The sequence below is a fragment of the Haliotis asinina genome, chromosome 5 (genome assembly GCF_037392515.1).
Source record: "Haliotis asinina isolate JCU_RB_2024 chromosome 5, JCU_Hal_asi_v2, whole genome shotgun sequence".
Lineage (NCBI taxonomy): Eukaryota > Metazoa > Mollusca > Gastropoda > Lepetellida > Haliotidae > Haliotis > Haliotis asinina.
The window spans coordinates 46,719,082-46,740,503 of record NC_090284.1 but is presented as its reverse complement, the minus strand read 5'-3'; the positions used below and the strand labels follow the sequence as shown (position 1 = coordinate 46,740,503).

The 21,422-nt window shown below is 40.1% G+C and overlaps 1 protein-coding gene across 1 annotated transcript in view; it reads right to left on the bottom strand.

The window, feature by feature from the left end:
• LOC137284624 (phospholipid-transporting ATPase ABCA3-like) overlaps window positions 1-21,422 on the bottom strand; it is a 50,948-nt gene that overhangs the window by 14,293 nt on the left and 15,233 nt on the right. Inside the window, exons 2-16 of the mRNA XM_067816513.1 lie at window positions 16,715-17,101; window positions 15,342-15,650; window positions 14,412-14,671; window positions 12,460-12,700; window positions 11,932-12,105; window positions 11,250-11,431; window positions 10,312-10,449; window positions 9,614-9,743; window positions 8,955-9,109; window positions 8,050-8,205; window positions 6,718-6,928; window positions 5,182-5,431; window positions 4,393-4,529; window positions 1,021-2,049; window positions 218-433 (exon numbers count right to left, since the gene is read on the bottom strand). Coding sequence (XP_067672614.1) covers window positions 218-433; window positions 1,021-2,049; window positions 4,393-4,529; window positions 5,182-5,431; window positions 6,718-6,928; window positions 8,050-8,205; window positions 8,955-9,109; window positions 9,614-9,743; window positions 10,312-10,449; window positions 11,250-11,431; window positions 11,932-12,105; window positions 12,460-12,700; window positions 14,412-14,671; window positions 15,342-15,650; window positions 16,715-17,054 — 3,928 coding nt within the window. The 5' untranslated portion in view covers window positions 17,055-17,101. The remainder of the gene's footprint in view (window positions 1-217; window positions 434-1,020; window positions 2,050-4,392; window positions 4,530-5,181; window positions 5,432-6,717; window positions 6,929-8,049; window positions 8,206-8,954; window positions 9,110-9,613; window positions 9,744-10,311; window positions 10,450-11,249; window positions 11,432-11,931; window positions 12,106-12,459; window positions 12,701-14,411; window positions 14,672-15,341; window positions 15,651-16,714; window positions 17,102-21,422) is intronic.

Sequence of the window (21,422 nt, the reverse complement as noted above, 5' to 3'; positions counted from 1 at the left end):
TGCCTTAACACCTGAGTTATTCACTAGGTGTGGTAATGCCTTATCAGCTCAGTGTCTTTAAGGCTGATAACTGACTTAATCCCAGCAGCTGACAGATTTATCAGATTTATTAGATGTATAAATGATTGACTGAACATTGTGTGACTGAATCTCTTGGGAACTGATGTCACAGGTCACTGACTGACTTCACAGAATCTACAGCTGCGTGTGTATGTACCTGAGCAACATGAGAACGTAGGCATAATGGTGCAAAGAGGCTTAAACTTCTCGCATATTTTGAGGAACTCGTAGTTGTTGTAAAAGTCCTCCAGACCCTGCCCGAGGCAAAAGTTGGGCAGCACAGACATGAAGATCCACTCAAGTATCCGGGACGTGTTCTCGAGCCCCAGTTGGGGGATTGCCAGAATACCCACTGTCAGAACTGTAGCAACTCCTGAAGGTGAACACATAATAAACACTTCTAATCAGGACAACACTTTCAGAATAAACTACAAGGAATCATCCACTTTCTCTCCTCTAAACTTGATATGAACTTACCAGATGTGCCAGACTAAAGTCTACTGACTAATTTGCAAATGATCTTCATATTCACCCTGTGTTACAACAAACTAATGTTGCCAAATTTTAGAAGATGAAGAAAAAAAAATTCATTAAAAAGACTGTAAAAGAGACTCCCCCATCTCTACTGCTTGACCTTAACTTTGGAAATTAACTTGATTTCAATTTCATCACTCATTTGTAAATTTTCTTAACATACTTGGTTCATTCAAATAAAGTACACCATATGATTAAGAGGGAAATATAATCGTTCATGTTGAATTTCAAGCAGACAACTTTGAAAACACCCAATCTATTAATTAAACAAAGAAGTGAAAACAATGAATGATTATCTAATATTTATGGGGGTCTGAAAGTTTTTATTAACAAAGCCACACACGTCTTAGAAACAGATGTGCTGTGAAGGGTGATTTTGTTAGTTTTGCTAACTTTCTACTGTCACCTACATGCATCAATTCTTACCTGACAGTATATTGAACATGCTGATCCATACATAGGCTGATGCTGGCACCGAGAATATGAATGAAATAAGGTACATGAATGGCAGCATGGCCCATCCATACATCACAAACAGGAGCAGTATGCTGGCCCAGTGGAAGTCCACAATGTATGCATCAACCTGGAAGGCTGCAAAACTGATGAGGAGGAGAATACAAGGTACTAGATAGTTGAACATGTCCCAGCAGAACGTGGCAGCCCAGAAGTTGAAGGCATGGACCCCACTAACAAACTGTATGTGTTTGGCCTTGACATTCCGCTCTTTGACAAGGAACAGGACAAAACTGCTGGCCAAAAATGCCATCCCGAAGCAGACGTTGAATGCAATGGTAAATCCTTCCATACCCTGGGTGAGATCATCATTGATCCTATTCATGTCTGTTCTTGGGAGAGGATGGTTCGTCACCTCCATGGAGTAGGAGGAGTTGTTGGTGATGTACTGGAGCATTGCACTTGCAACAGTTGCCAGAGCAATGGCTGGGCTGTGGTAGGCTTGGTTTTGGAAGTATGCTCTTGCATTGCTGGTGCCAGTCTGTGCACCTTCTTCAAATGATGCAGCAATCAAATATTTAATGTTATAAGTCCCAATTCCTTCTCCCCCCTTCTTGCTCAGATATTTTATCATGTCCGGGTCATTTTTAAATCCTGGAAGGTTGTTTATGTAGGTCAAGATCGATGATGAATTTCCAAACTGATTCACATAAGCTTCAGCCAGTTCACTCAAAGATTCATTTGGATTCAGTGCAGTGGAGTAGGGCACATAGTTTTTCTTGAACTGGTCAATGGAGAGTTTGAGAGCTGGTGAGTCAGTGGGTCCTGGGAAGGTTTTAATGACGATGAGCGCCATAACCGTGAAAAATAACGGCACAATCAGCTGTGACGATGTAACAAGTTTGTTTCTGAATGTGTGTAGTGAGCGCTTGACAAACATGGCCCAGAACTGTTGGATGTAGAGTGAGATCCCAGTGTTGCGTGTCAACTCCTTACTTAGATCTGCAAAGAAAAAGTGAGACAGCAAGTTCAGTTTTATGCCACACTCTGCACTATTCCAGTTATATGGCGGTGGTCTGAAATAATTAAGTCTGGACCAGACAATCCAGTGATCAACAGCATGAGCATCGATCTGCTTAACTGGGAACCAAGTCAAACTAGTCAACGGGACCACCCGTTCCCGTTAGTCGCCTCTTACGACAAGCACAGTCGCCTTTTATGGCAAGCATGGGTTGCAGAAGGCCTATTCTACCCTCATGGGTCCTGCACAGAAAGAAAACATCACAAGCCAGTTATGTGTTCATACATTTTCACTGAATCAGATGTGTGACCAGGTCAAGTTGTAATTACTTCCATGGATATCATTGGGAAGAAGGCAGACATTTACACAAGGTGTCAGTGCGTGGAATGAAGTAACTTCCATGGATATCATTGTTCCTCCATGATCTACCCAACATGGGAAGAAGGCAGACATTTACACAAGGTGTCAGTGCATGGAATGAAGTAACTTCCATGGATATCATTGTTCCTCTATGACCTACCCAACATGGGAAGAAGGCAGACATTTACACAAGGTGTCAGTGCATGGAATGAAGCAACTTCCATGGATATCATTGTTCCTCTATGACCTACCCAACATGGGAAGAAGGCAGACATTTACACAAGGTGTCAGTGCATGGAATGAAGCAACTTCCATGGATATCATTGTTCCTCTATGACCTACCCAACATGGGAAGAAGGCAGACATTTACACAAGGTGTCAGTGCATGGAATGAAGCAACTTCCATGGATATCATTGTTCCTCTATGACCTACCCAACATGGGAAGAAGGTAGACATTTACACAAGGTGTCAGTGCATGGAATGAAGCAACTTCCATGGATATCATTGTTCCTCTATGACCTACCCAACATGGGAAAAAGGCAGACATTTACACAAGGTGTCAGTGCATGGAATGAAGTAACTTCCATGGATATCATTGTTCCTCTATGACCTACCCAACATGGGAAGAAGGCAGACATTTACACAAGGTGTCAGTGCATGGAATGAAGCAACTTCCATGGATATCATTGTTCCTCTATGACCTACCCAACATGGGAAGAAGGCAGACATTTACACAAGGTGTCAGTGCATGGAATGAAGCAACTTCCATGGATATCATTGTTCCTCTATGACCTACCCAACATGGGAAGAAGGCAGACATTTACACAAGGTGTCAGTGCATGGAATGAAGCAACTTCCATGGATATCATTGTTCCTCTATGACCTACCCAACATAGGAAGAAGGCAGACATTTACACAAGGTGTCAGTGCATGGAATGAAGCAACTTCCATAAACAATGTTTCACTTAAGCAATAACTTAAACTGTTAAAGTTCAATGTTGACCAAACAAAAAAATCTTACTTAGAATTAAAAAAGCAGGTCCCACACCCTGCAAGCCATCTATCAGAAACAGTTTTATAATTCTTTTAGTTCAGCTATTCTGTTTCATGGCTATCTTTTTGTTAACATTGCCCAAGTGAACACAGAAATGGGCTTCACACATTGTACCTATGTAATGTATGGAACCCACAATTTTTACATGACCATCAAGCTACCCTGTACCCCCAACAACAATACAAAATATCCTGGAAACTCTCCTTGTATGAATAATAACAACATTATAAGACCAGTCGAGATACTATTTAAATTCTACTAGCCCATAGCATTCATATCAGGGACACTTGAGCGAGAACACTGAAGACAAATACTGCGTTTTTATAATGACTGTGATAGCATAAGTCAGTCATAACTACTCCATATCATTACATACATACTTTCTTTTTACACAGCATACTTTTGTAACTGTATCTAATTGTCACAAACATCAATGTCAAGTTATCCATTTCAAATTCATTCCACATATTCAAAATTAAAATTAAAAAAATCACAAAATGAGGTAAATGTCTGCAAAAACACAAAATATCAGAGTGAGTGAGTGAGTTTAGTTTTACGCCACACTCAGCAATATTCCAACTATATAGCTGCGGTCTGTAAATAATCAAGTCTGGACCAGACAATCCCGTGACAAACAGCATGAGCATCAATCAGCTGAACTGAGGGAACCAATGACATGTGTCAGCCAAGACAGCGAGCCTGGCCACCCGCTCCCGCTAGTCGTCTCTTACAATAAGCATAGTGACCTTTTTTCAGAAACTCTATTAATGTTCAAGCACAACTGGAACTTGAAACCAACACGTAAGATCAGGATGTAATTGCTCAGCCTCTTTGGTTGAATAAGCAAGCATAAAACATATACTACTCTCCTAATAAAGACAGTCTTTGTAAATCTAATTAATGAAGTACCTAGGTGTGTGTTGATAGAGTTGTTTGAAGACATGTCAAATACAATGTTATCTTCTCTGTTTGCAAATTCAAAGTTGTTCATGACTGTTCCTTTCTGCAACCTCCCTCTTAGATTGATGTCACTGCTCTCTCCAACTCTGTAAGGTGAAACAGACAGTAATAAAATAAGCTGGAAACAATTTGAGTGAGTGAGGGACTTGGGTTCTACACTACTTTTGGCAACATTCCAGCAATATCATGGCAGGGGACACCAGAAATGGGCTTCACACCGTGTATCCATGAGGGGAATCAGACCTGGGCTTTTGGTGTGACAAGTGAACACTTTACCCACTTAGCTACCCCTCCACACTGGAAACAATTTGAATTCAGTCCCTCTTAATGGCAAGGCATTGATTACTATAATTCAGTCAAGGGTAGATCTGTGGGAGGGGTAGATCAATTTTTCTATCACGTGGAGAGCCAAAAAATTGTATTGTCACATAATGGAACCTACTTTCATAATAACTAGATAATCAGATGATCAGGACCTAGTGGCATATGAAACTACCAAAATTTCACATCAGTTTATTCTACTGATTTCCCAACAAATTCACAGTTGCTTGGAAACTTGAAAGAAGCCCAAATCGTAAAGCATGTGCAGTAGAGGTCAAAGTTGCAGTTTCATAGTCTTTCGTTGCCCTTTATACTGTTTCAGTAGCGAGGTAATATGTTTGCTATTTCCATGACTAATGTGGACTGCATTTTTCTGCACAGTGGGAGAGCTTTCTTTGGTCTGGTAATGGTCCCTACCTGAGGAAGACCTCCTCCATGGTGGTGACTGAAGCCCCAAAGCTGGAGATACCCAGTTGTTTCTGTTCCTTCTGCAGCTGGCTGAACAGCTCTTCAAAGTTGTGGGCACTCTCCTGAGGCAGGATGTAAGACAGCTCTGCTCCAATGTTGCTCTCCAGCTCAGCTTCAGGGATATATTTAACAACAAGAGCCGTGATTTTCTCCACCACACACTGAGGTTCCTTCACTATGACCATGTGGTAACCAGCGCCTACAGGAGGAAGAGATGGCGGTGTAGACAAGGGCAGATAACTCTAAACACACCGTGTTGTAGCAGAGACCATAATTTATATGGTCTCTGGTTATAGTAGCCAATTGTTACTATTCACCTCTTTCTGTGACCTACAGGAAGACTCATACCTGTATAGTATGCCACTACTGCCAAAAATAATAGCAAACCAATCAAATCAAACTCATCAAAATGTGAAATGAGGTCACAGTTTCTTTGAGATTATTCTTTTCCATCATTTGTTTCCTGGATTATAAAATTATCTTGTTATTGATTTTGTAAATGACAAAAGAATGCACTTAAAGTGACTTCTGTGTTGCATTATATATTTGCTGTTGTTTTCTTGGAGTAGCCATATTTGGAAATTATCTTTTCTTGGAAATAGTCCTTAACTTTGTTCATCTCTGAGTCAGTTTGTGCTAAGACAAGATATGAACATGGCCATAAGAAGAGTGCAAGTCACCATCCAGCTTGCCAGAATGGCACAAGTGGTTACAAATGAGGTGGAGGAAACAGTCAAGGACAGATAACTAGGAACACTCTGCACTGTGGTAGCCAGCACCTTCAGGAGGAAGCAGTCAAGGGCAGTTAACTCTAAACATCCTATACTGTGGTAGCCAGCACCTTCAGAAGGAAGTAGACAAATGCAGTTCACTCTAAACATCCTATACTGTGGTAGCCAGTAGAGGGGGCAGACAAGGACACCTTCAAGAAGGTGCAGACAAGGGCAACTAACTCTAAACTGAGGTAGCAAGCACCTTCAGGAGGAAGCAGGCAAGGGTAGTTCACCCTAAACACCCTATACTGTGGTACCAAGCACCTTCAAGAGGGGGCAGACAAGGGCAGTTAACTCTAAACACACTGTACCATGGTAGCCAGCACCTTCAGGAAGAGAGAAGGCTGGAACGGACAAGGCCAATAACTCTTATACACATGTTATGAAAGTAGACAAGTACAGGGAATGATGTACACTCTTCTATGTGGTAGCCATGCCTTCCTTTCAGAAAGCACTAAGGTAACCTCAATATAATGGCACTAAGGTAATCTTAGTGCAATGTTGCTTTGTTAAAAGAGCCTCTGGTCACAAACACCTGAGATGAAAGGGGCAGACAACACACAGCACACAGGGGCAGACAACTCTAAATGCACATTCCAATGTGCTCTTGGCAGTCTATATCATCACCAATGCTAGCATATTGAATGCATCCTTGACACAAGGCAAACAGTATTTCAGTAAAAGTGTACATAATGCACCAATTCCATCTTACCGTATTTATTCTTCAAGAAGAGGGAGCTACCACAACATTTGACAACCCCTTCTGCCATGATAGCAATCCTGTCACCTAGGAGATCTGCCTCATCCATGAAGTGGGTGGTCAGCACCATTGTCCTGCCTGCCCTGTTGTTCTGCAGCACGGTCCAGATGTGCCGACGAGCGTCTGGGTCCATGCCAGAAGAAGGTTCATCCAAGATCACCACCTGTAGAGCAGTAAAATAATCCAGCTTTCACCTTGATGGCTCTTTCACTTAATAGACGTTTGGGCTATTACTTTTTCATATTTCTCAGCATTACATATAACATCTTTCTGTGACCACCAAGTTTTCCCATTGATAGAATCATCACTGTATCAGCAGATGGGTTTCCCAGTCATACGATATACACTAGATTCACAATCGAGAGCTATAGCAGAGATGAGATGAGCTACCGTAGAGCTCCATCTATGACCGCTATGACCACTGATGAGTTGAGATAATCAGAGCTCCATCTATGAGTGCTTAGCTACATAGAGTAATTCCAACATCTTTCTGTGACCACCAGGTTTTCACATTGATAGAATCAACACTACAAATCAGCAGATGGGTTTCCTAGTCATACGATATACACTAGATTCACCATTGAGAGCTATGACCACCTATGCCCACAGATGAGTTGAAATATCAGAGCTCCATCTATGAGCGCTATGCCCACTGATAAACTGAGACAATCCCACAATCCCACAAAAGAGTTGAGATATCAGAGTTCCATCTATGCCAACAGATGAGTTGAGATACTGGAGTTATATCCAGAGCGTTATACCTGCAGATGAGTTGAGATATCTGAGGTTCACCTATGACAGCCTATGAGCACAGATGAGTTGATACATCGGAGTTCCATCTATGAGCGCTATGCCCACAGATGAGTTGTGCTACCTGATGTCCATCTATGAGCGCTATGCCCACAAATGAGTTGAGCTACCTGAGGTCCATCTATGAGTGCTATGCCCACAGATGCGTCGAGCTACCTGAGGTCCATCTATGAGCGCTATGCCCACAGATGAGTTGAGATATCAGAGCTCCATCTATGAGCACTATGCCAACAGATGAGTTGAGATAATCTGAGTTCCATCTATGGGTGTTTTGCCCACAGTTGAGTTGAGATATCTGAGGTTCACCTATGAGCGCTATGCCCACAGATGAGTTGAGACATCGGAGTTCCAGCTATGAGAGCTATGCCCACAGATGAGTTGAGATATCGGAGTTCCAGCTATGAGTGCTATGCTCAGAGATGAGATGAGCTGCACCTAAAACCACCTTCTATACACAGAGATGATATGAGCTACCTTAGATCCACCTATGAGTGCTATGCCAACAGACAGCTTCCTCTTCATGCCACCAGACAAAGTTCGTGACTGGGCATTCCTCTTGGGCTGGAGTCCAACACTGTCCAACATCTGGTCCACCTCAGATGCCACCTCGGCTGAAGGTACACCTTTAAGCTGTGATAACACGGAAAGTACTGACATTTGGAAACTGTCACAATAATGTAAACATTCTGTGTAAATTCAATGTTCTGGTAGAGGTAAAAGAAGTGCAAAAGTTCACTTATCACAACAGAAACACATGAACAGGGCTCCAGATATTACTCAATAAAAATCACATTAACTCAGTTAATTTCAAATCTGGGAGTACAAAAAACATATAAGAATCACTTAAAACCCAATGGGTCTATAATACCTTGCTTACTGTACTCAGTTAACTAAATTGACTTGTGCATGATAATTCATCCAGGCTCCTGAACTCCACAAAAGCGTTAGCAAATGTTAAGCCATAGCTATATAATTATACAAATGCTGTTACAGTCACAGACACTGTCCGGAGATTACCATAGTAGTCACATGACTTCAATGTTGAGTATTTGAAAATGGCTGCCAACTATTTGGCAACATAAGAATTACTAGAAACTTAGGCCTATTGAGAACCATTTATATTCATATACTTGCACTTAAGCGTGCTAATTAACCAATAAGGTTAAGAAACTCTGTGGAAAAGTACTCAATTCTTTAATCTAGTGGGAGTATACAAAATGCTAGTTTCTCCTCAAAAAGTGCAAAGAGGCTTTGTCACTGAGATGAGTTTGTTATCTGTTTGCTACATGTCTTTGAATTATGTAAGCATTTGAAGAAAATGGCACAGAGGATAAAAATAATTGACACAGTAGTTGCTCAACTTTAGAATGATCAGTGACCTTGGCAAAGAAGATAAGATGTTCCTCCACCGTGAGACTGTCAAACAGGATGTCGTGTTGAGGACAGAGACCTAGACTGCTTCTCACACTGACAATGTCCTCTCGGATGTCGTAGCCATTGACACGTGCAGTGCCACCTGTTGGTGGGATGAACCCTGCACAGAAAGAATGTGATCACAATGAGGGAGTTGTGTCAAACATGGATTTGTCATGATGTTAGTTGTCAGGGATGGAGCAAGAGCTCATTTGGAGATTGTGTTAGCTTGTAATTTTAAGAATCAAGTTTGATTCAGAGATCAAATCACCTCCTCAGTAAAACATGTATATTTAAACATAATATACTTTCTACCAAAATCACCTCAACAAACCATGTCATAAGGGAGCACACTGTGAAAGAAAGAGCATTCTTGTGGAAAAAATATATTTCCTATCCAAATCTGTAGGATGTAAAAACACACAAAACACATTATTATGAGAATGAGCTGGATTTTATGCCATCTCACTTCAGTGTGAGAGGACAGCCCAAAGCATAATAGGATCCTGCATGACAAAGTAAGGTAACTCTGTTCAGTGTACTACAGACTCCCAACCACAGTCTGACCTGCGGTTCATATGAACGATTGCTACAATCTACTTGGTGAATACAGTTGACATCTTACCTGTCAGCATTGACATTGTAGTTGTCTTTCCCGCACCATTATGGCCAAGAAGTGCAGTTATCTGCCCTTCATACATGTCAAGAGTCATCCCAGACACAGCCTTCTTACAAGTTTCCCCTGTGCCGAACTCCTGTGACAGAAACATGAGTTGTTTTAAACATGGGGTAGTGTGAAATGTTAAAATTTTACAAACCACACAATGCATTGATGGAAAAGAAATATGGGAACGTGTGTAAAGTGAATATGTACGATGCATGACATAAAAAACACATCCTGATGATAACAATTGTATCCTTCTGAATACTGATGTGTTTTCTCTATACTGATTCTATCTTCTCTATTCAGGTTTAATCATGATAAGTTCTTCTAACCTTTCTGTTCCCTTATACATTTCATCCCTTTTTGACAATCCAGTAGTTCACACAAAACTAGAAACACCAAAATAGCCAAGAACTAACAGATATGAACTTCTCAGTTTGGTGGAAACAAAGTTTAAGGGCATATTCCTACTCTTTCATCATTCATTTGATGACGAAGAAAGAATACACTCCTAGTTGACATCCACAAATTCTTGTATCACTGCTAAAGACTCTAGAGACATCAGTTTGAAGGTCTTTGTAAGTCACTCATGTGTGCCTGATTTGGACATCCTCACTTTGGCTATAATTTTGTCCACACACAAGTGTGTCTCCACTGACCTTGCTCAGGTTCCTTATACTGATGCCTGGCCTCATTCCCACTGGGTCCTTCTCGAAGTATTCATCATCCTGTTCAGGGTTCAAATCTTTGCTGTCATCAACATCATCTCGCTGTTTCGTTCCACACCAGTAAGACCGCTGGGGAATGATATTTCAACACACCATTAATTCCATTAGGGAATCAACTTTAAAAATGTCAACTGCTGTAGACATATGCACATAATCAAACACACATGAGATGTTGACTTTATGCCAGCTGATGAGTCTGTTGTATGGGAAATCTGTAAGATTTAGCATGTTTACTTACGCACGTAAAGAAAAAAAGCAGAAAACGACAAAACTTTCAACACACTGTGACATCAGATAATTAAAAAATTACCGGTATATATTTATTTCAGGGCCTGCATAACTTCGTATACAATACAGATATATCTTGGATTACCCTTTTGATAAATTAGAAGACTTTTGATTGGTTAATAGCCATTGCATATGAAAACATATCTAAAGGTTTCATAGGTAGTACAAATCAGTCTTATGCAAACCTTACGAAACCACAATCCAAGGTTTCAAGAGTTGTAATAATTCATCTTACCCTGTTCCAATAATGTAATGCTCACTCTTCTTTTTCATGCTGAAAGCCGCCATTTTGTTTTTTCTCTGACTGATTTTAGTGATCCTATGGTGGTCATGAGCAACTTAGACTTTGGATCTTAACTTTATGATTGACCTGCAATTGATTTGTGGGACAGTATGCTGATTGTAACATCAAGCTAAGAATAGGACTTTATGCATTTAGGACTGGCGTGCTGACAAGACCAGTTAGTGGAATGTCACTCTCATACACATCTACATGTTTTACTGAGCTGCAGTAACATAGACACAAGAGGATGGCAAACACTAACAATGAACCCCTGTTTATGTTTGAGAAGTTCACCCACCGTCAGGAAGAAATACCACTTCTGTGGCACACCAAATTCTCCAGGGAAGACGGCTTCCACGTACCAGGCAATGGCACAGTACAAGACAGAGTCGAACAACATCATCAGAAATATGTGGAGTAGCGCAAAGTTGTCATCTACTGACACACCCTGAGGCAGATTGCTCCACTGGACCCCTGAACCTGTCATGAAATATTTAGTGGGAACTTCTTAGAATACTCTTTTGTCAACCTACCCTCACTTCATTTGTTCACGTCTTTGATTTCAATTTAGTAAAATTTTAGTAAAGGTTTGAAACATGTTATTTATCATTCATATAACAGGAGAAACACTTTACCAACATGTGGCAGTATTGGAAGGGATATACAGAAGTCCTGAAGTAAATGTGTTCAGTTTCATTGATAATTGGTGATATTTCATCATGCACTTTGTACCATAATTGAACGGCAAATGTTACAGATATTCACAAATACAAATCCATTCAGATTCATAGTTCAGAAACATTAGCTGTTTTTGAGGATAAAACAAGTATTCTCTGGTGCTAAATTAAATGGATTCATGGTGGTGTCTAACCCTGCATAAATAATCTGATATAAAGATTCTGTAGAATAAGAAGAATAAAGAAATCATGCATGTTCATCTCGAGATGATACTCTGGAACGGCAGCGTAGATCACACTGACCTATGCCTTCAAACATGCCAATGACCTGACCGCCAAACGCCATGGCGACTTGGAAGTCAATACAGGCTGCTATCTTCTCCCCCCAAGTCATGGTGTCGTACCGGTTCTGGATGAAGAAGTATGGTATGTAGGAGCAAAAGAACAGGATTCCCCCTGCTGCCGCACCTGAGTTAGCTGGAATACAGAACAAGGTTACAGTCAGGAACATGGAACATAGCCATGGGCAGAAGCATGAAACAAGAACATGGAATAAAGCTTATTTCAGGAGCATGGAAGAAGGCTGATGTCAGGAAGACGGAACAAGGCTGATGTCAGGAACAGGGAACATGGCAACTATCAAAAACATTAAACAAGGTTATGGTCAGGAACATCAGAAACATTAGGAATATCAGAAACACGATAACTGTCATTATTCATTCAAACTTTCAGATTTGTAGGGCTTGTGGTTTTCAACAAACAGTCAGAAAGGAGTAACAAGAAGAAAAACCAATATAACCCTGGGCTTCTGATTAAACACTGTCATATCACCTTTCTTGAAGAATACACTGACTGCAAAACAGAAGCAGATGGCTGAGATGCAGTAAATTGTGAGGAAGAGGAAAAGGATGATTGGGTCTGTGTTGCCGATGACATTTTCATGCTTGGGTCCAACACGCACAGAGAAGAAGATGGTCATCAGTATGATGGAGATAAGGGAGAAGAGGAAATATTTGATGAACCACGCCATCCAGTGCAGCCAGTTGCTCAAACCCATCATCTTCATGGACTCCTGAACACACGAAAGGAAAACATTACAGTCTGAACATGTCTTGGCAAGTCATCTAGATGGTCTGAACAGGTGTCTAAGCAGGCCCAATAAAGTAGACTGGATGATCTGACCAAGTATCATATAGCAGTCTCAGCAGGTCTAACAAAATAGTCTGAGTGGTCTGAACAGGTGTTATATAGCAGTCCAAGCAGGTCTAACAAAATAGTCTGAGTGGTCTGAACAGGTGTTATATAGCAGTCCAAGCAGGTCTAACAAAATAGTCTGAGTGGTCTGAACAGGTGTTATATAGCAGTCCAAGCAGGTCTAACAAAATAGTCTGGATGGTCTGAACAGGTGTTATAGAACAGTTAGAGCAGGTCAAACAAAGTAGTCTACATGGTCTGAACAGGTGTTCTTCAACGCTTTTTACAGGTACAACAAAGTAGTGGATGGTCTGAACAGGTGTTATATAGCAGTCCAAGCAGGTCAAAAAAAATAGTCTGGATGGTCTGAACAGGTGTTATAGAACAGTTAGAGCAGGTCAAACAAAGTAGTCTACATGGTCTGAACAGGTGTTCTTCAACGCTTTTTACAGGTACAACAAAGTAGTGGATGGTCTGAACAGGTGTTATATAGCAGTCCAAGCAGGTCAAAAACAATAGTCTGGATGGTCTGAACAGGTGTTATAGAACAGTTAGAGCAGGTCAAACAAAGTAGTCTACATGGTCTGAACAGGTGTTCTTCAACGCTTTTTACAGGTACAACAAAGTAGTGGATGGTCTGAACAGGTGTTATATAACCATTTGAGCTGGTCCAATGAAGTAGTCTGTATGGTCTGAACAGGTGTTATAAAACAGTTTTAGCAGGTCCAACATAGTAGTCTGGATGGTCTGAACAGGTGTTATGTAAGAGTCTGTGCAAGTCCAACAATGTAATGTGGATAGTCTGAACAGGTGTTATATAACAGTAAGCATTAGTGTACCTGTTAATAAAAACACTAACCCAGGCATTGAATGAAGGTTTGCATAAAGGCAGCAAACTCAGAATGTAAACTATAATGGTCAAACTGCATCCTGCACCAATGAGCGACTTGCCTAATTCTCAAAAATTAGTGGAGTACTTCCGCATGTATGCAATCAGTGATGTTTTCCTAGGCCAGATAAGCTTAAAACAGTTCAAAGGGATTAAATTAAATGGAATGACTTTGATAAATTGGCACTGATGAAGGACCAGTTTAGTCATTGTCGGCGAAGCTGTTGATCTCCAGATAAGTGTCATGAAAGCTATCCATGCCCACTGGATGGTCTTGGCCTTTCAAACAGTCTCTAAGAAATGTGTGTTGCATGGTTGGTGCCTGTCTGGACTATCGGACGTACTGACTGAGTGACGTTTGTTCAGGTATCCATTGTTTGATATGTGACACGTGAGTACGAGTAATGCTAGTAATTAGTCATTCTTCATGATGTTGTCACTGCTTAATATATGTATTGTCTAGATCTATTGTTAATTATATGAACTGGTGAATAATAAAGAGAAGATAGGACAGGTTGTTTGCTGATTATTCACTGCATTCTACCAGCAAATTGCGTCAAGATATTTTTGCTAGCTCAAGTCATTCGCAATTTTCACAAATATATCATGCTCACTAAAACTTAATGACTTACAGTATACATCTGTTGCCTTAAGCACATTCTTACAGATCTTAGTCCACAAATATATATATGAACTTTGCCTTGAGTTTTTTCTCTTTCTCGTGTACGATGTCCTTGACAATACTAAGAGCTATGATGATGAAGCTCAACATGATGACAAGTGGGAACTGTTTCTGTATCACCAGGACGAAGGGGTCATCATTGTACGGTGGGTAGGGGTACCGACGCATGCTCATTTTGGTCTTCTGGGTGAGCTCTGCAGTTTCATTTGGAGCCAGTTCCTCAAACACAGCATAGTTAATGGCATTCTGCAGTGTCAGGAATCCCTCTCTTTGGTAACCTTGGAAAAGAGTAAGTGAGTAAATTTAAACACCGCACTCAGCAACATTCTGGCTATATGACGGCAGTCCACAAATAATCGAGTCTGGATCAGACCATCACTGGGTCGACAGCATGAACACTGATCTATGCAGCAGGGATACAATCACATGCATCAACCCAGTCAGCGAACCAGACCACCTAATCCCATTAGTCACCTCTCACGACAAGCATATGTTACTGAAGATAGTTCTAACCTGGATCTTCACGGGTAACCCTCGGAAAGAATAAAAATGATGTTACAGTTAGGGACTTCTAACACATAACATCAGAGTCTGGGTCCCCGATCCACAAAACACTTGTATTGTTACAACCTGTCATGACCATAGTTTAGCAAAGTCTTACGAATACCATACCACTAGAAGCGCCTTGTGAATTAGGATGCTAGATTTCAATTTCTTACTTTATATGTTTTCATCTGTTACTGTTTGCTGAAGCTACATTGTTGAAATGATCTTATTCTTCCATTCGCATTCTGTCTACCACAGATAAACTAATACATTTGCAAGTAGGATTTACTGGATAACATCAACATATTTGCTTAAAATACAGCCTAAAGAAGAAACTACTTTAAGTACTTACCTACAGTATTTCAAATCAGAAATAACTTTAATTCTGAAGACGGAGCCTACCTGGGGAGCCACCACACGCATCCTTTTTTTCACGTGGGCCAACTCTCTGGAACATCGGATAATTAGCCCGAGTATTCCATCGCGTGTCAGTCTTGTCAGGGTTAAAAGAGAACTTCTGCTCCCCAGCATTCCTTGGGGAGGAACTGAGACGAATTGTATACTCTATCTTGTTTGGGAGCTCCAGAACTCCGGAGTTATCAAGAAACCTACTGAACACAACACCGCCAAGATAATCTCTTGTGTTGTTGACAGTCACATTTTCAAACATGAGGAAGGTGACCATCTCACTTTCAGTAGCAAAAGCTGCATCTGAAACATTAGGCAAAATGAAACAGTATTGCAGTCTTAACATCAGGTTTGTTCCAAAGCATTAATGTTTTTGGTGGAATCCATTAGTATAGTGTTGTAAAAAGATGCAGATCCCAATCAGAGTACAAAGAACCAAATATCATAGGATCCTTCGCAGAAAAAGGGACACAATCTGCATGGCAATTATTTAACCTTAGTTACAGTTTACCTGACAAACAACCGCATACCTGTTTGCTGCCATGATTTCTCATTAGCTTCAATTTCAATTTAAAAACAGGACTAGGAATCCAGATGGAACAATTAACGATTTGAAGACTATCATCTAAATCTTTCTTTAACTGATGAATTAAAGACTACAACTGATTCAGAACAAAACGAACACATAAATTCATAAAAATTGAGGAATGAAGACACACTATCAACTAAACTACGCAGTCTGACCATCCTGTGACTGTGGTACTACTGACACTCCTTGAGAAATATACTGAACGGTACAATGAAATTGCATTAAAGTAAGCATTCATGTTTATGTCTCCTATTAAAAACTTGACAAAAAACAGGGATGTGTTTTTTGGGCTGTTCAATACATTTTATGAAACATTCAACGTTTCCTTTCATCATTTGATGAGTAAGTGTATTACTTTAGAGACCATAAAATGTACAAGTTCCTGTGCTGGGATTCGCATCACAGACATTCTGATCTGAAGTTGGACACCTTGTCCATATGATCAAAGAGGTTAACCTCATCAGCAAGTTGACAAGCCAAGAATGTCATCTGTGTGATGACTCCACACTCTGCTACACTACATCCATATGTGTTTGCTCAAATTAATACATGGAATTATTCATCATGAGGCACAAAGCAGTCAGGTAACTCAATGATACCATACAAATCCAAATCAAAGAAGGAGTTTTCTTATGTATTTACAACAAAAATAGCAAAACTACAATAAACAAATTTGTTTGCATTGACACTTGCAGTCATTTGGCAATGTGTACATTAACTGAGAACTTCAAAACATTTGTCTCCGCACTCACCGCTAATCTGGAGAAAGAATACCCACCTGCATGAACTCCAATTCTCTGTTCAACCGACGTCATAATTCTCTCCATGATCGTGTTGTTAGGACTATATGCAATTCTCTTTGTCAGATTGCCAGGTAATCGCTCAAACTCACAATCCGGCCATGCTGTGGTGTTTGTGATAGGGGTTCCATTTGTTATTTGTCGAATACCAATCAGGATCATAGCAAACAGTGTTGGAAGTCCAATTTCCAGTGAAGTTCGTATCACAGATCGCTTTTGGATTAAGTAGTTCTTCCACAGCAACAGTTGGAACTGTAATGCTTTTCCTGATGACCTGTGCTCTTCAGGTTTTAGCTCATATTCACCAATGGCAGGCATTGTCAGTTTTGACGTTCAAGGTAAAACCATTAAAGACTGCTTACATTCTGAAAGAAAAGACATCATCATCATCATCATCATCATCATCATCATCATCATCTCCCAAATACTATCATCATTATCCGTATCACCATCATCATCTGTGTCACCATCATCACCTAAATTAACATAAATATCAACAACTGCATTATCATCAATGTCACAATATCATCGCCTGCATCACCATCATCACTACATTAACAACATCATTTAGCAGCATCATATTTACTATCATCAGCATCACCACAATTCATCATCATCATCATCATCATGATCATCATCTATGTCACCATCATCACCTACACTAAAATCACTGTCAGCCTTATCCACATACCCTAAACATCATCCAAATCAAATCAATTAAATTGTTTTCATAATCACCGATAAGTACTGAAACTAGCAAGATATCTTTTCATACAATCACAAAAGAAACTTTGATAGACACAACAAAATTGTGATAAAGGAATTCAAAGGCAAAGTCATCGAACAGATCAAATTATTGAAGGACATCAGAAAAAGTTCTGGTTACTAGAAACAAACATATTTGAAAACAGAATAACAAAAGATATGTTGCATGAAACATGACAATACTGGCAATTCTTGTTTCAATACAAACACTGACACTAACAATCATAAACTGTCTCAACAATGCCAGAAGGTTCTGGGTGAAAGTTATATCATATATGTGCTAAAGACAGCTTTGAACTTAGTTCATATCAAAGAATCAGCTATTTATGCTTGTCAAGGTATTTACCACTTTGTTAAAAAACATGAATAATGGCATAACAGGTTAATGATCAGTGGTAATTAGTTAGAATCTGAAGTTTGAACATATTATCATAGGCAGTCTAAGTAAAGTTAGTCTCAGTATTTTCCGTTACATTCCACTACTGAGTCTAACAAAATCTAGTAGGAGGTCGCATCAGGTAACCTTCGAGATTGAAGAAATCAGAACACAGCTTACCAAATTGCGAAAGTGGACATTCGCACATACCTTTTGAACTTTCACCTCAGAAAGATTTGCACCTGAACGATTCTGAATGCTATTTTCCATATGATCACTACTAGGTAGCACATTGTCTTTTCACATTTGATCATAGATCGCTCAAGGTTACCTGACACGACTTCCCTCTAGGTTTTGTCAGACTCAGTGGTGGAGTCTAAGGACAAGCACTGAGCACTGTGGTATTAGTCACTGTTTCAGTGTAAGCTTTATCAATACCGAAATATCTTTATGAAAAAATCCCCAACACACTGAATAATAAAAGTAAGCAAGCATTGTCACTAGGGTGACATAATCCCCTATTGCAAATTATCAAAGCAAATTTAAAAGTAATGAAAGTGAAGGTCGTAGTTAAAGATGTAGTTAAGTGTCAACAAAAACATGACCAGTCAACCTCTCTTGATATCTTGCTCTTGTGTTCAAACACACAAATATTTTCAAGATACACTTTGACTTTGACATGACTGAACATCATGGTATGGGAAATATGCCAAAATAGTAATAAAGAAAGTGCTTATCAAAAATACATTCAAGAAAAGACTTGAAAGACTATGAAGGGAATTCACTGAACCATTTTGAGATATCTCACTGAAAATCTAACATGCAATTTAACAAGCTGAAATCTTCGAAGCGTCTCTGTGACCTTGAAAATTATGTGAAGGTCACCAAAATCTACAGGGCCCTTTCTTAAAATGTGATGAACCTAGGTACTAAACATAAAATGAGTCTAGTAAACGGTTCTTAAGATATTACAATTTGAATGTACATATGGACGTATGGAAAGCTAGGCAGTGAGCCTAATAAACAGCTTTTATCCTGCCACAACAAGGTGGATAGCTGCTGAAATAAGTTATTTTCACTGTTTCAGGCTAAATGGACACTGAATGCATGGTTGAAGCTAAATGGACACTGAATGCATGACTCTGGATAAAAGGACACTGCATGATTCTGGCTATATGGATACAGACTGCATAACACAATCTAAATGGACACCTGTAACACCACATCATTGAAACTTTAAATAAACATCTTGTTACCGATGCAGTGAAATAACTAGCATTAGATGGTATATCAATCTTGTCCCTGTTTAAACAACATATAGATTGGTCATATAATAATGGGTGTCTAGTGCATGGGTTAGGGAAATAGTACACAGCAAAAAGGAATGGGTAGAAAATGTTGTAGGGAGCCTTGAGAAAATTATTCAGATTTTTTTCAGACAATACCACACTGAAAGGTGAGCAGCTTATATTACAGTTATCTGGGTGATTGGGACACTTAGTTAGACTGATGTAAACATTTTCACTGCCATAGAACAGTTGATTAAATAATTGCTTGAAAAATTAATCATGATATTCCAAATGGTTTTTGAGTAACAAAAGTTCTCTACTATCATGTTCAATAACGGAAAAAACTGTCCTTCACCCAATCATGCCTTGTGATGTATTGACCCAGTTGAGCTAGTAAGAATCTATCACAATGAAAAAGACAACAGTATCATGAACACAACAAATTTGTAAATAGTAAAATCTGATAGAATAGACACATAGAAATGAGTGAAAATTAAAACATACAGAACAGAAATTGCTTATACAGACATTTCTCTTCAATGGGAGTAACATGAACAAAAATCCATTACAGATCAGTATAAGAAATAAAATGGCAAGGACAGCTGAATTACTGGCAACATGAGATATCTATCAGCAGTTCACGCAGCTATGTGTCCCTATTGACTCACAGTTGGACAAAGTCCACCAAAAATACCACAGGAAGATAAGCGTATATATACAACATATAAGTCATCTGCGAGTACTGAATGTGACTTGACTGGAAAGGTGAGTGCGTGAGTGCCTGAGTGGGTGGGTGGGTGGGTTGATGAGCGAGTGAGTGAGTGGGTTGATGAGTGAGTGGGTGGGTGGGTGGGTTGGTAAGTGAATGAGTGTGTGTGTGGGTGAGTTGATCAGTGAGTGAGTGAGGTTTTACATCATGTTAGCAATATTCCAGCATTACCATGTAGGGAACACCATGTAGAAATGGGCTTCACATATAGTTCCCATACTGGGAGTCGAACCGGATCTTCGGCATGAGGAGCGAACTCTTTGACCACATGGCTATACCCTGCTCCCTAACACAATACAACAGTAAGGGACACTAGCAATGGGCTTCAGACATAGTACCTATATTGGGAGTCAAACCAAGGTCTTCGATGAGCAAACACCTTAACCACTAGACTACTCCATCACCTTTGACTAGAAAGGCTGTGGACAAACTTTGATAATGTATATAGGCATGTGTTGACCTTAGTCTCTATACATTGAACTAATCATAAAATATTTATTATATCTATAAATTTATTAGAATGTAAATATATTTCTCTGTGAAATCATTGGATCAAATTTACTATAAAAATCCATGCCTAACACTGGCTCTGTCTTAATACAGCATGCTCTTTTGAAACTCAGAAAACTTATCAATAATTTAAATGACATGAACTTAAATGCTTTTTGGTGGTTCGATGATCAGCATGAGCGTAGAGAACACACGAATGATTATCACTGATGATAGCCCTGAGAGTCCACGGACTGCTTTTCAATCCAAGATGGATTACAGGTTCCTTTGTTATTGGTACCTCATTATCACATGTACAGGTTCCTTTGTTACTGGCACCCGTGGCGAGCCTCCTCCTCATGGTGGGTGGTGGGTAACGCTAAGAGCTCGCCGACATCCCCGTAGTGGACCCAAGGGGATATTTGGTCCACCAACCCGTTTGCCGTGGGTTGCGGCCCTGTGTCGGTGGAGGAGGGGATCCTGGTGGTTGAGGGCAATGGGAGCAGGACCAGTGTTCCTATTGCTCAACACACCACTTCGGCCCTGACTTCACCTAGATGGGTGGTTGAATGGGTCCAGTTCAACCAATCGGCTGGTCATGCCAAGCCCTGTGCATGGATTTTATGTCATTGCACAGAATTTGATTTGGAATTGTTTACACTTTAGTCTTGGCTCCCTTTGTTCATAGAATATTATTTGACTTGATTTTTGATTACATTTACTTTGCCTTGAGTCTTATGCCCAGAAGGCGGTGGCTCATGGGCCAATCTGGTGGAACTGTTAATATTTTTAATGTTTCTGCTGGAGTATATCAGTCCGAGTATCCTTGGTGCTGTAAGCTGGAGGCCCGCTTGCTTTAGCATTGTCCTTGTGATACTCCGTGGTGGGTGGGGAGCTCGGATGACGAACCAAGATACCAATAATCATGCATTACCAAACCCCTAACAAAAAACCCAAACGTCAACTGGAAAATGATGATCAACATCCACCCTCTATAC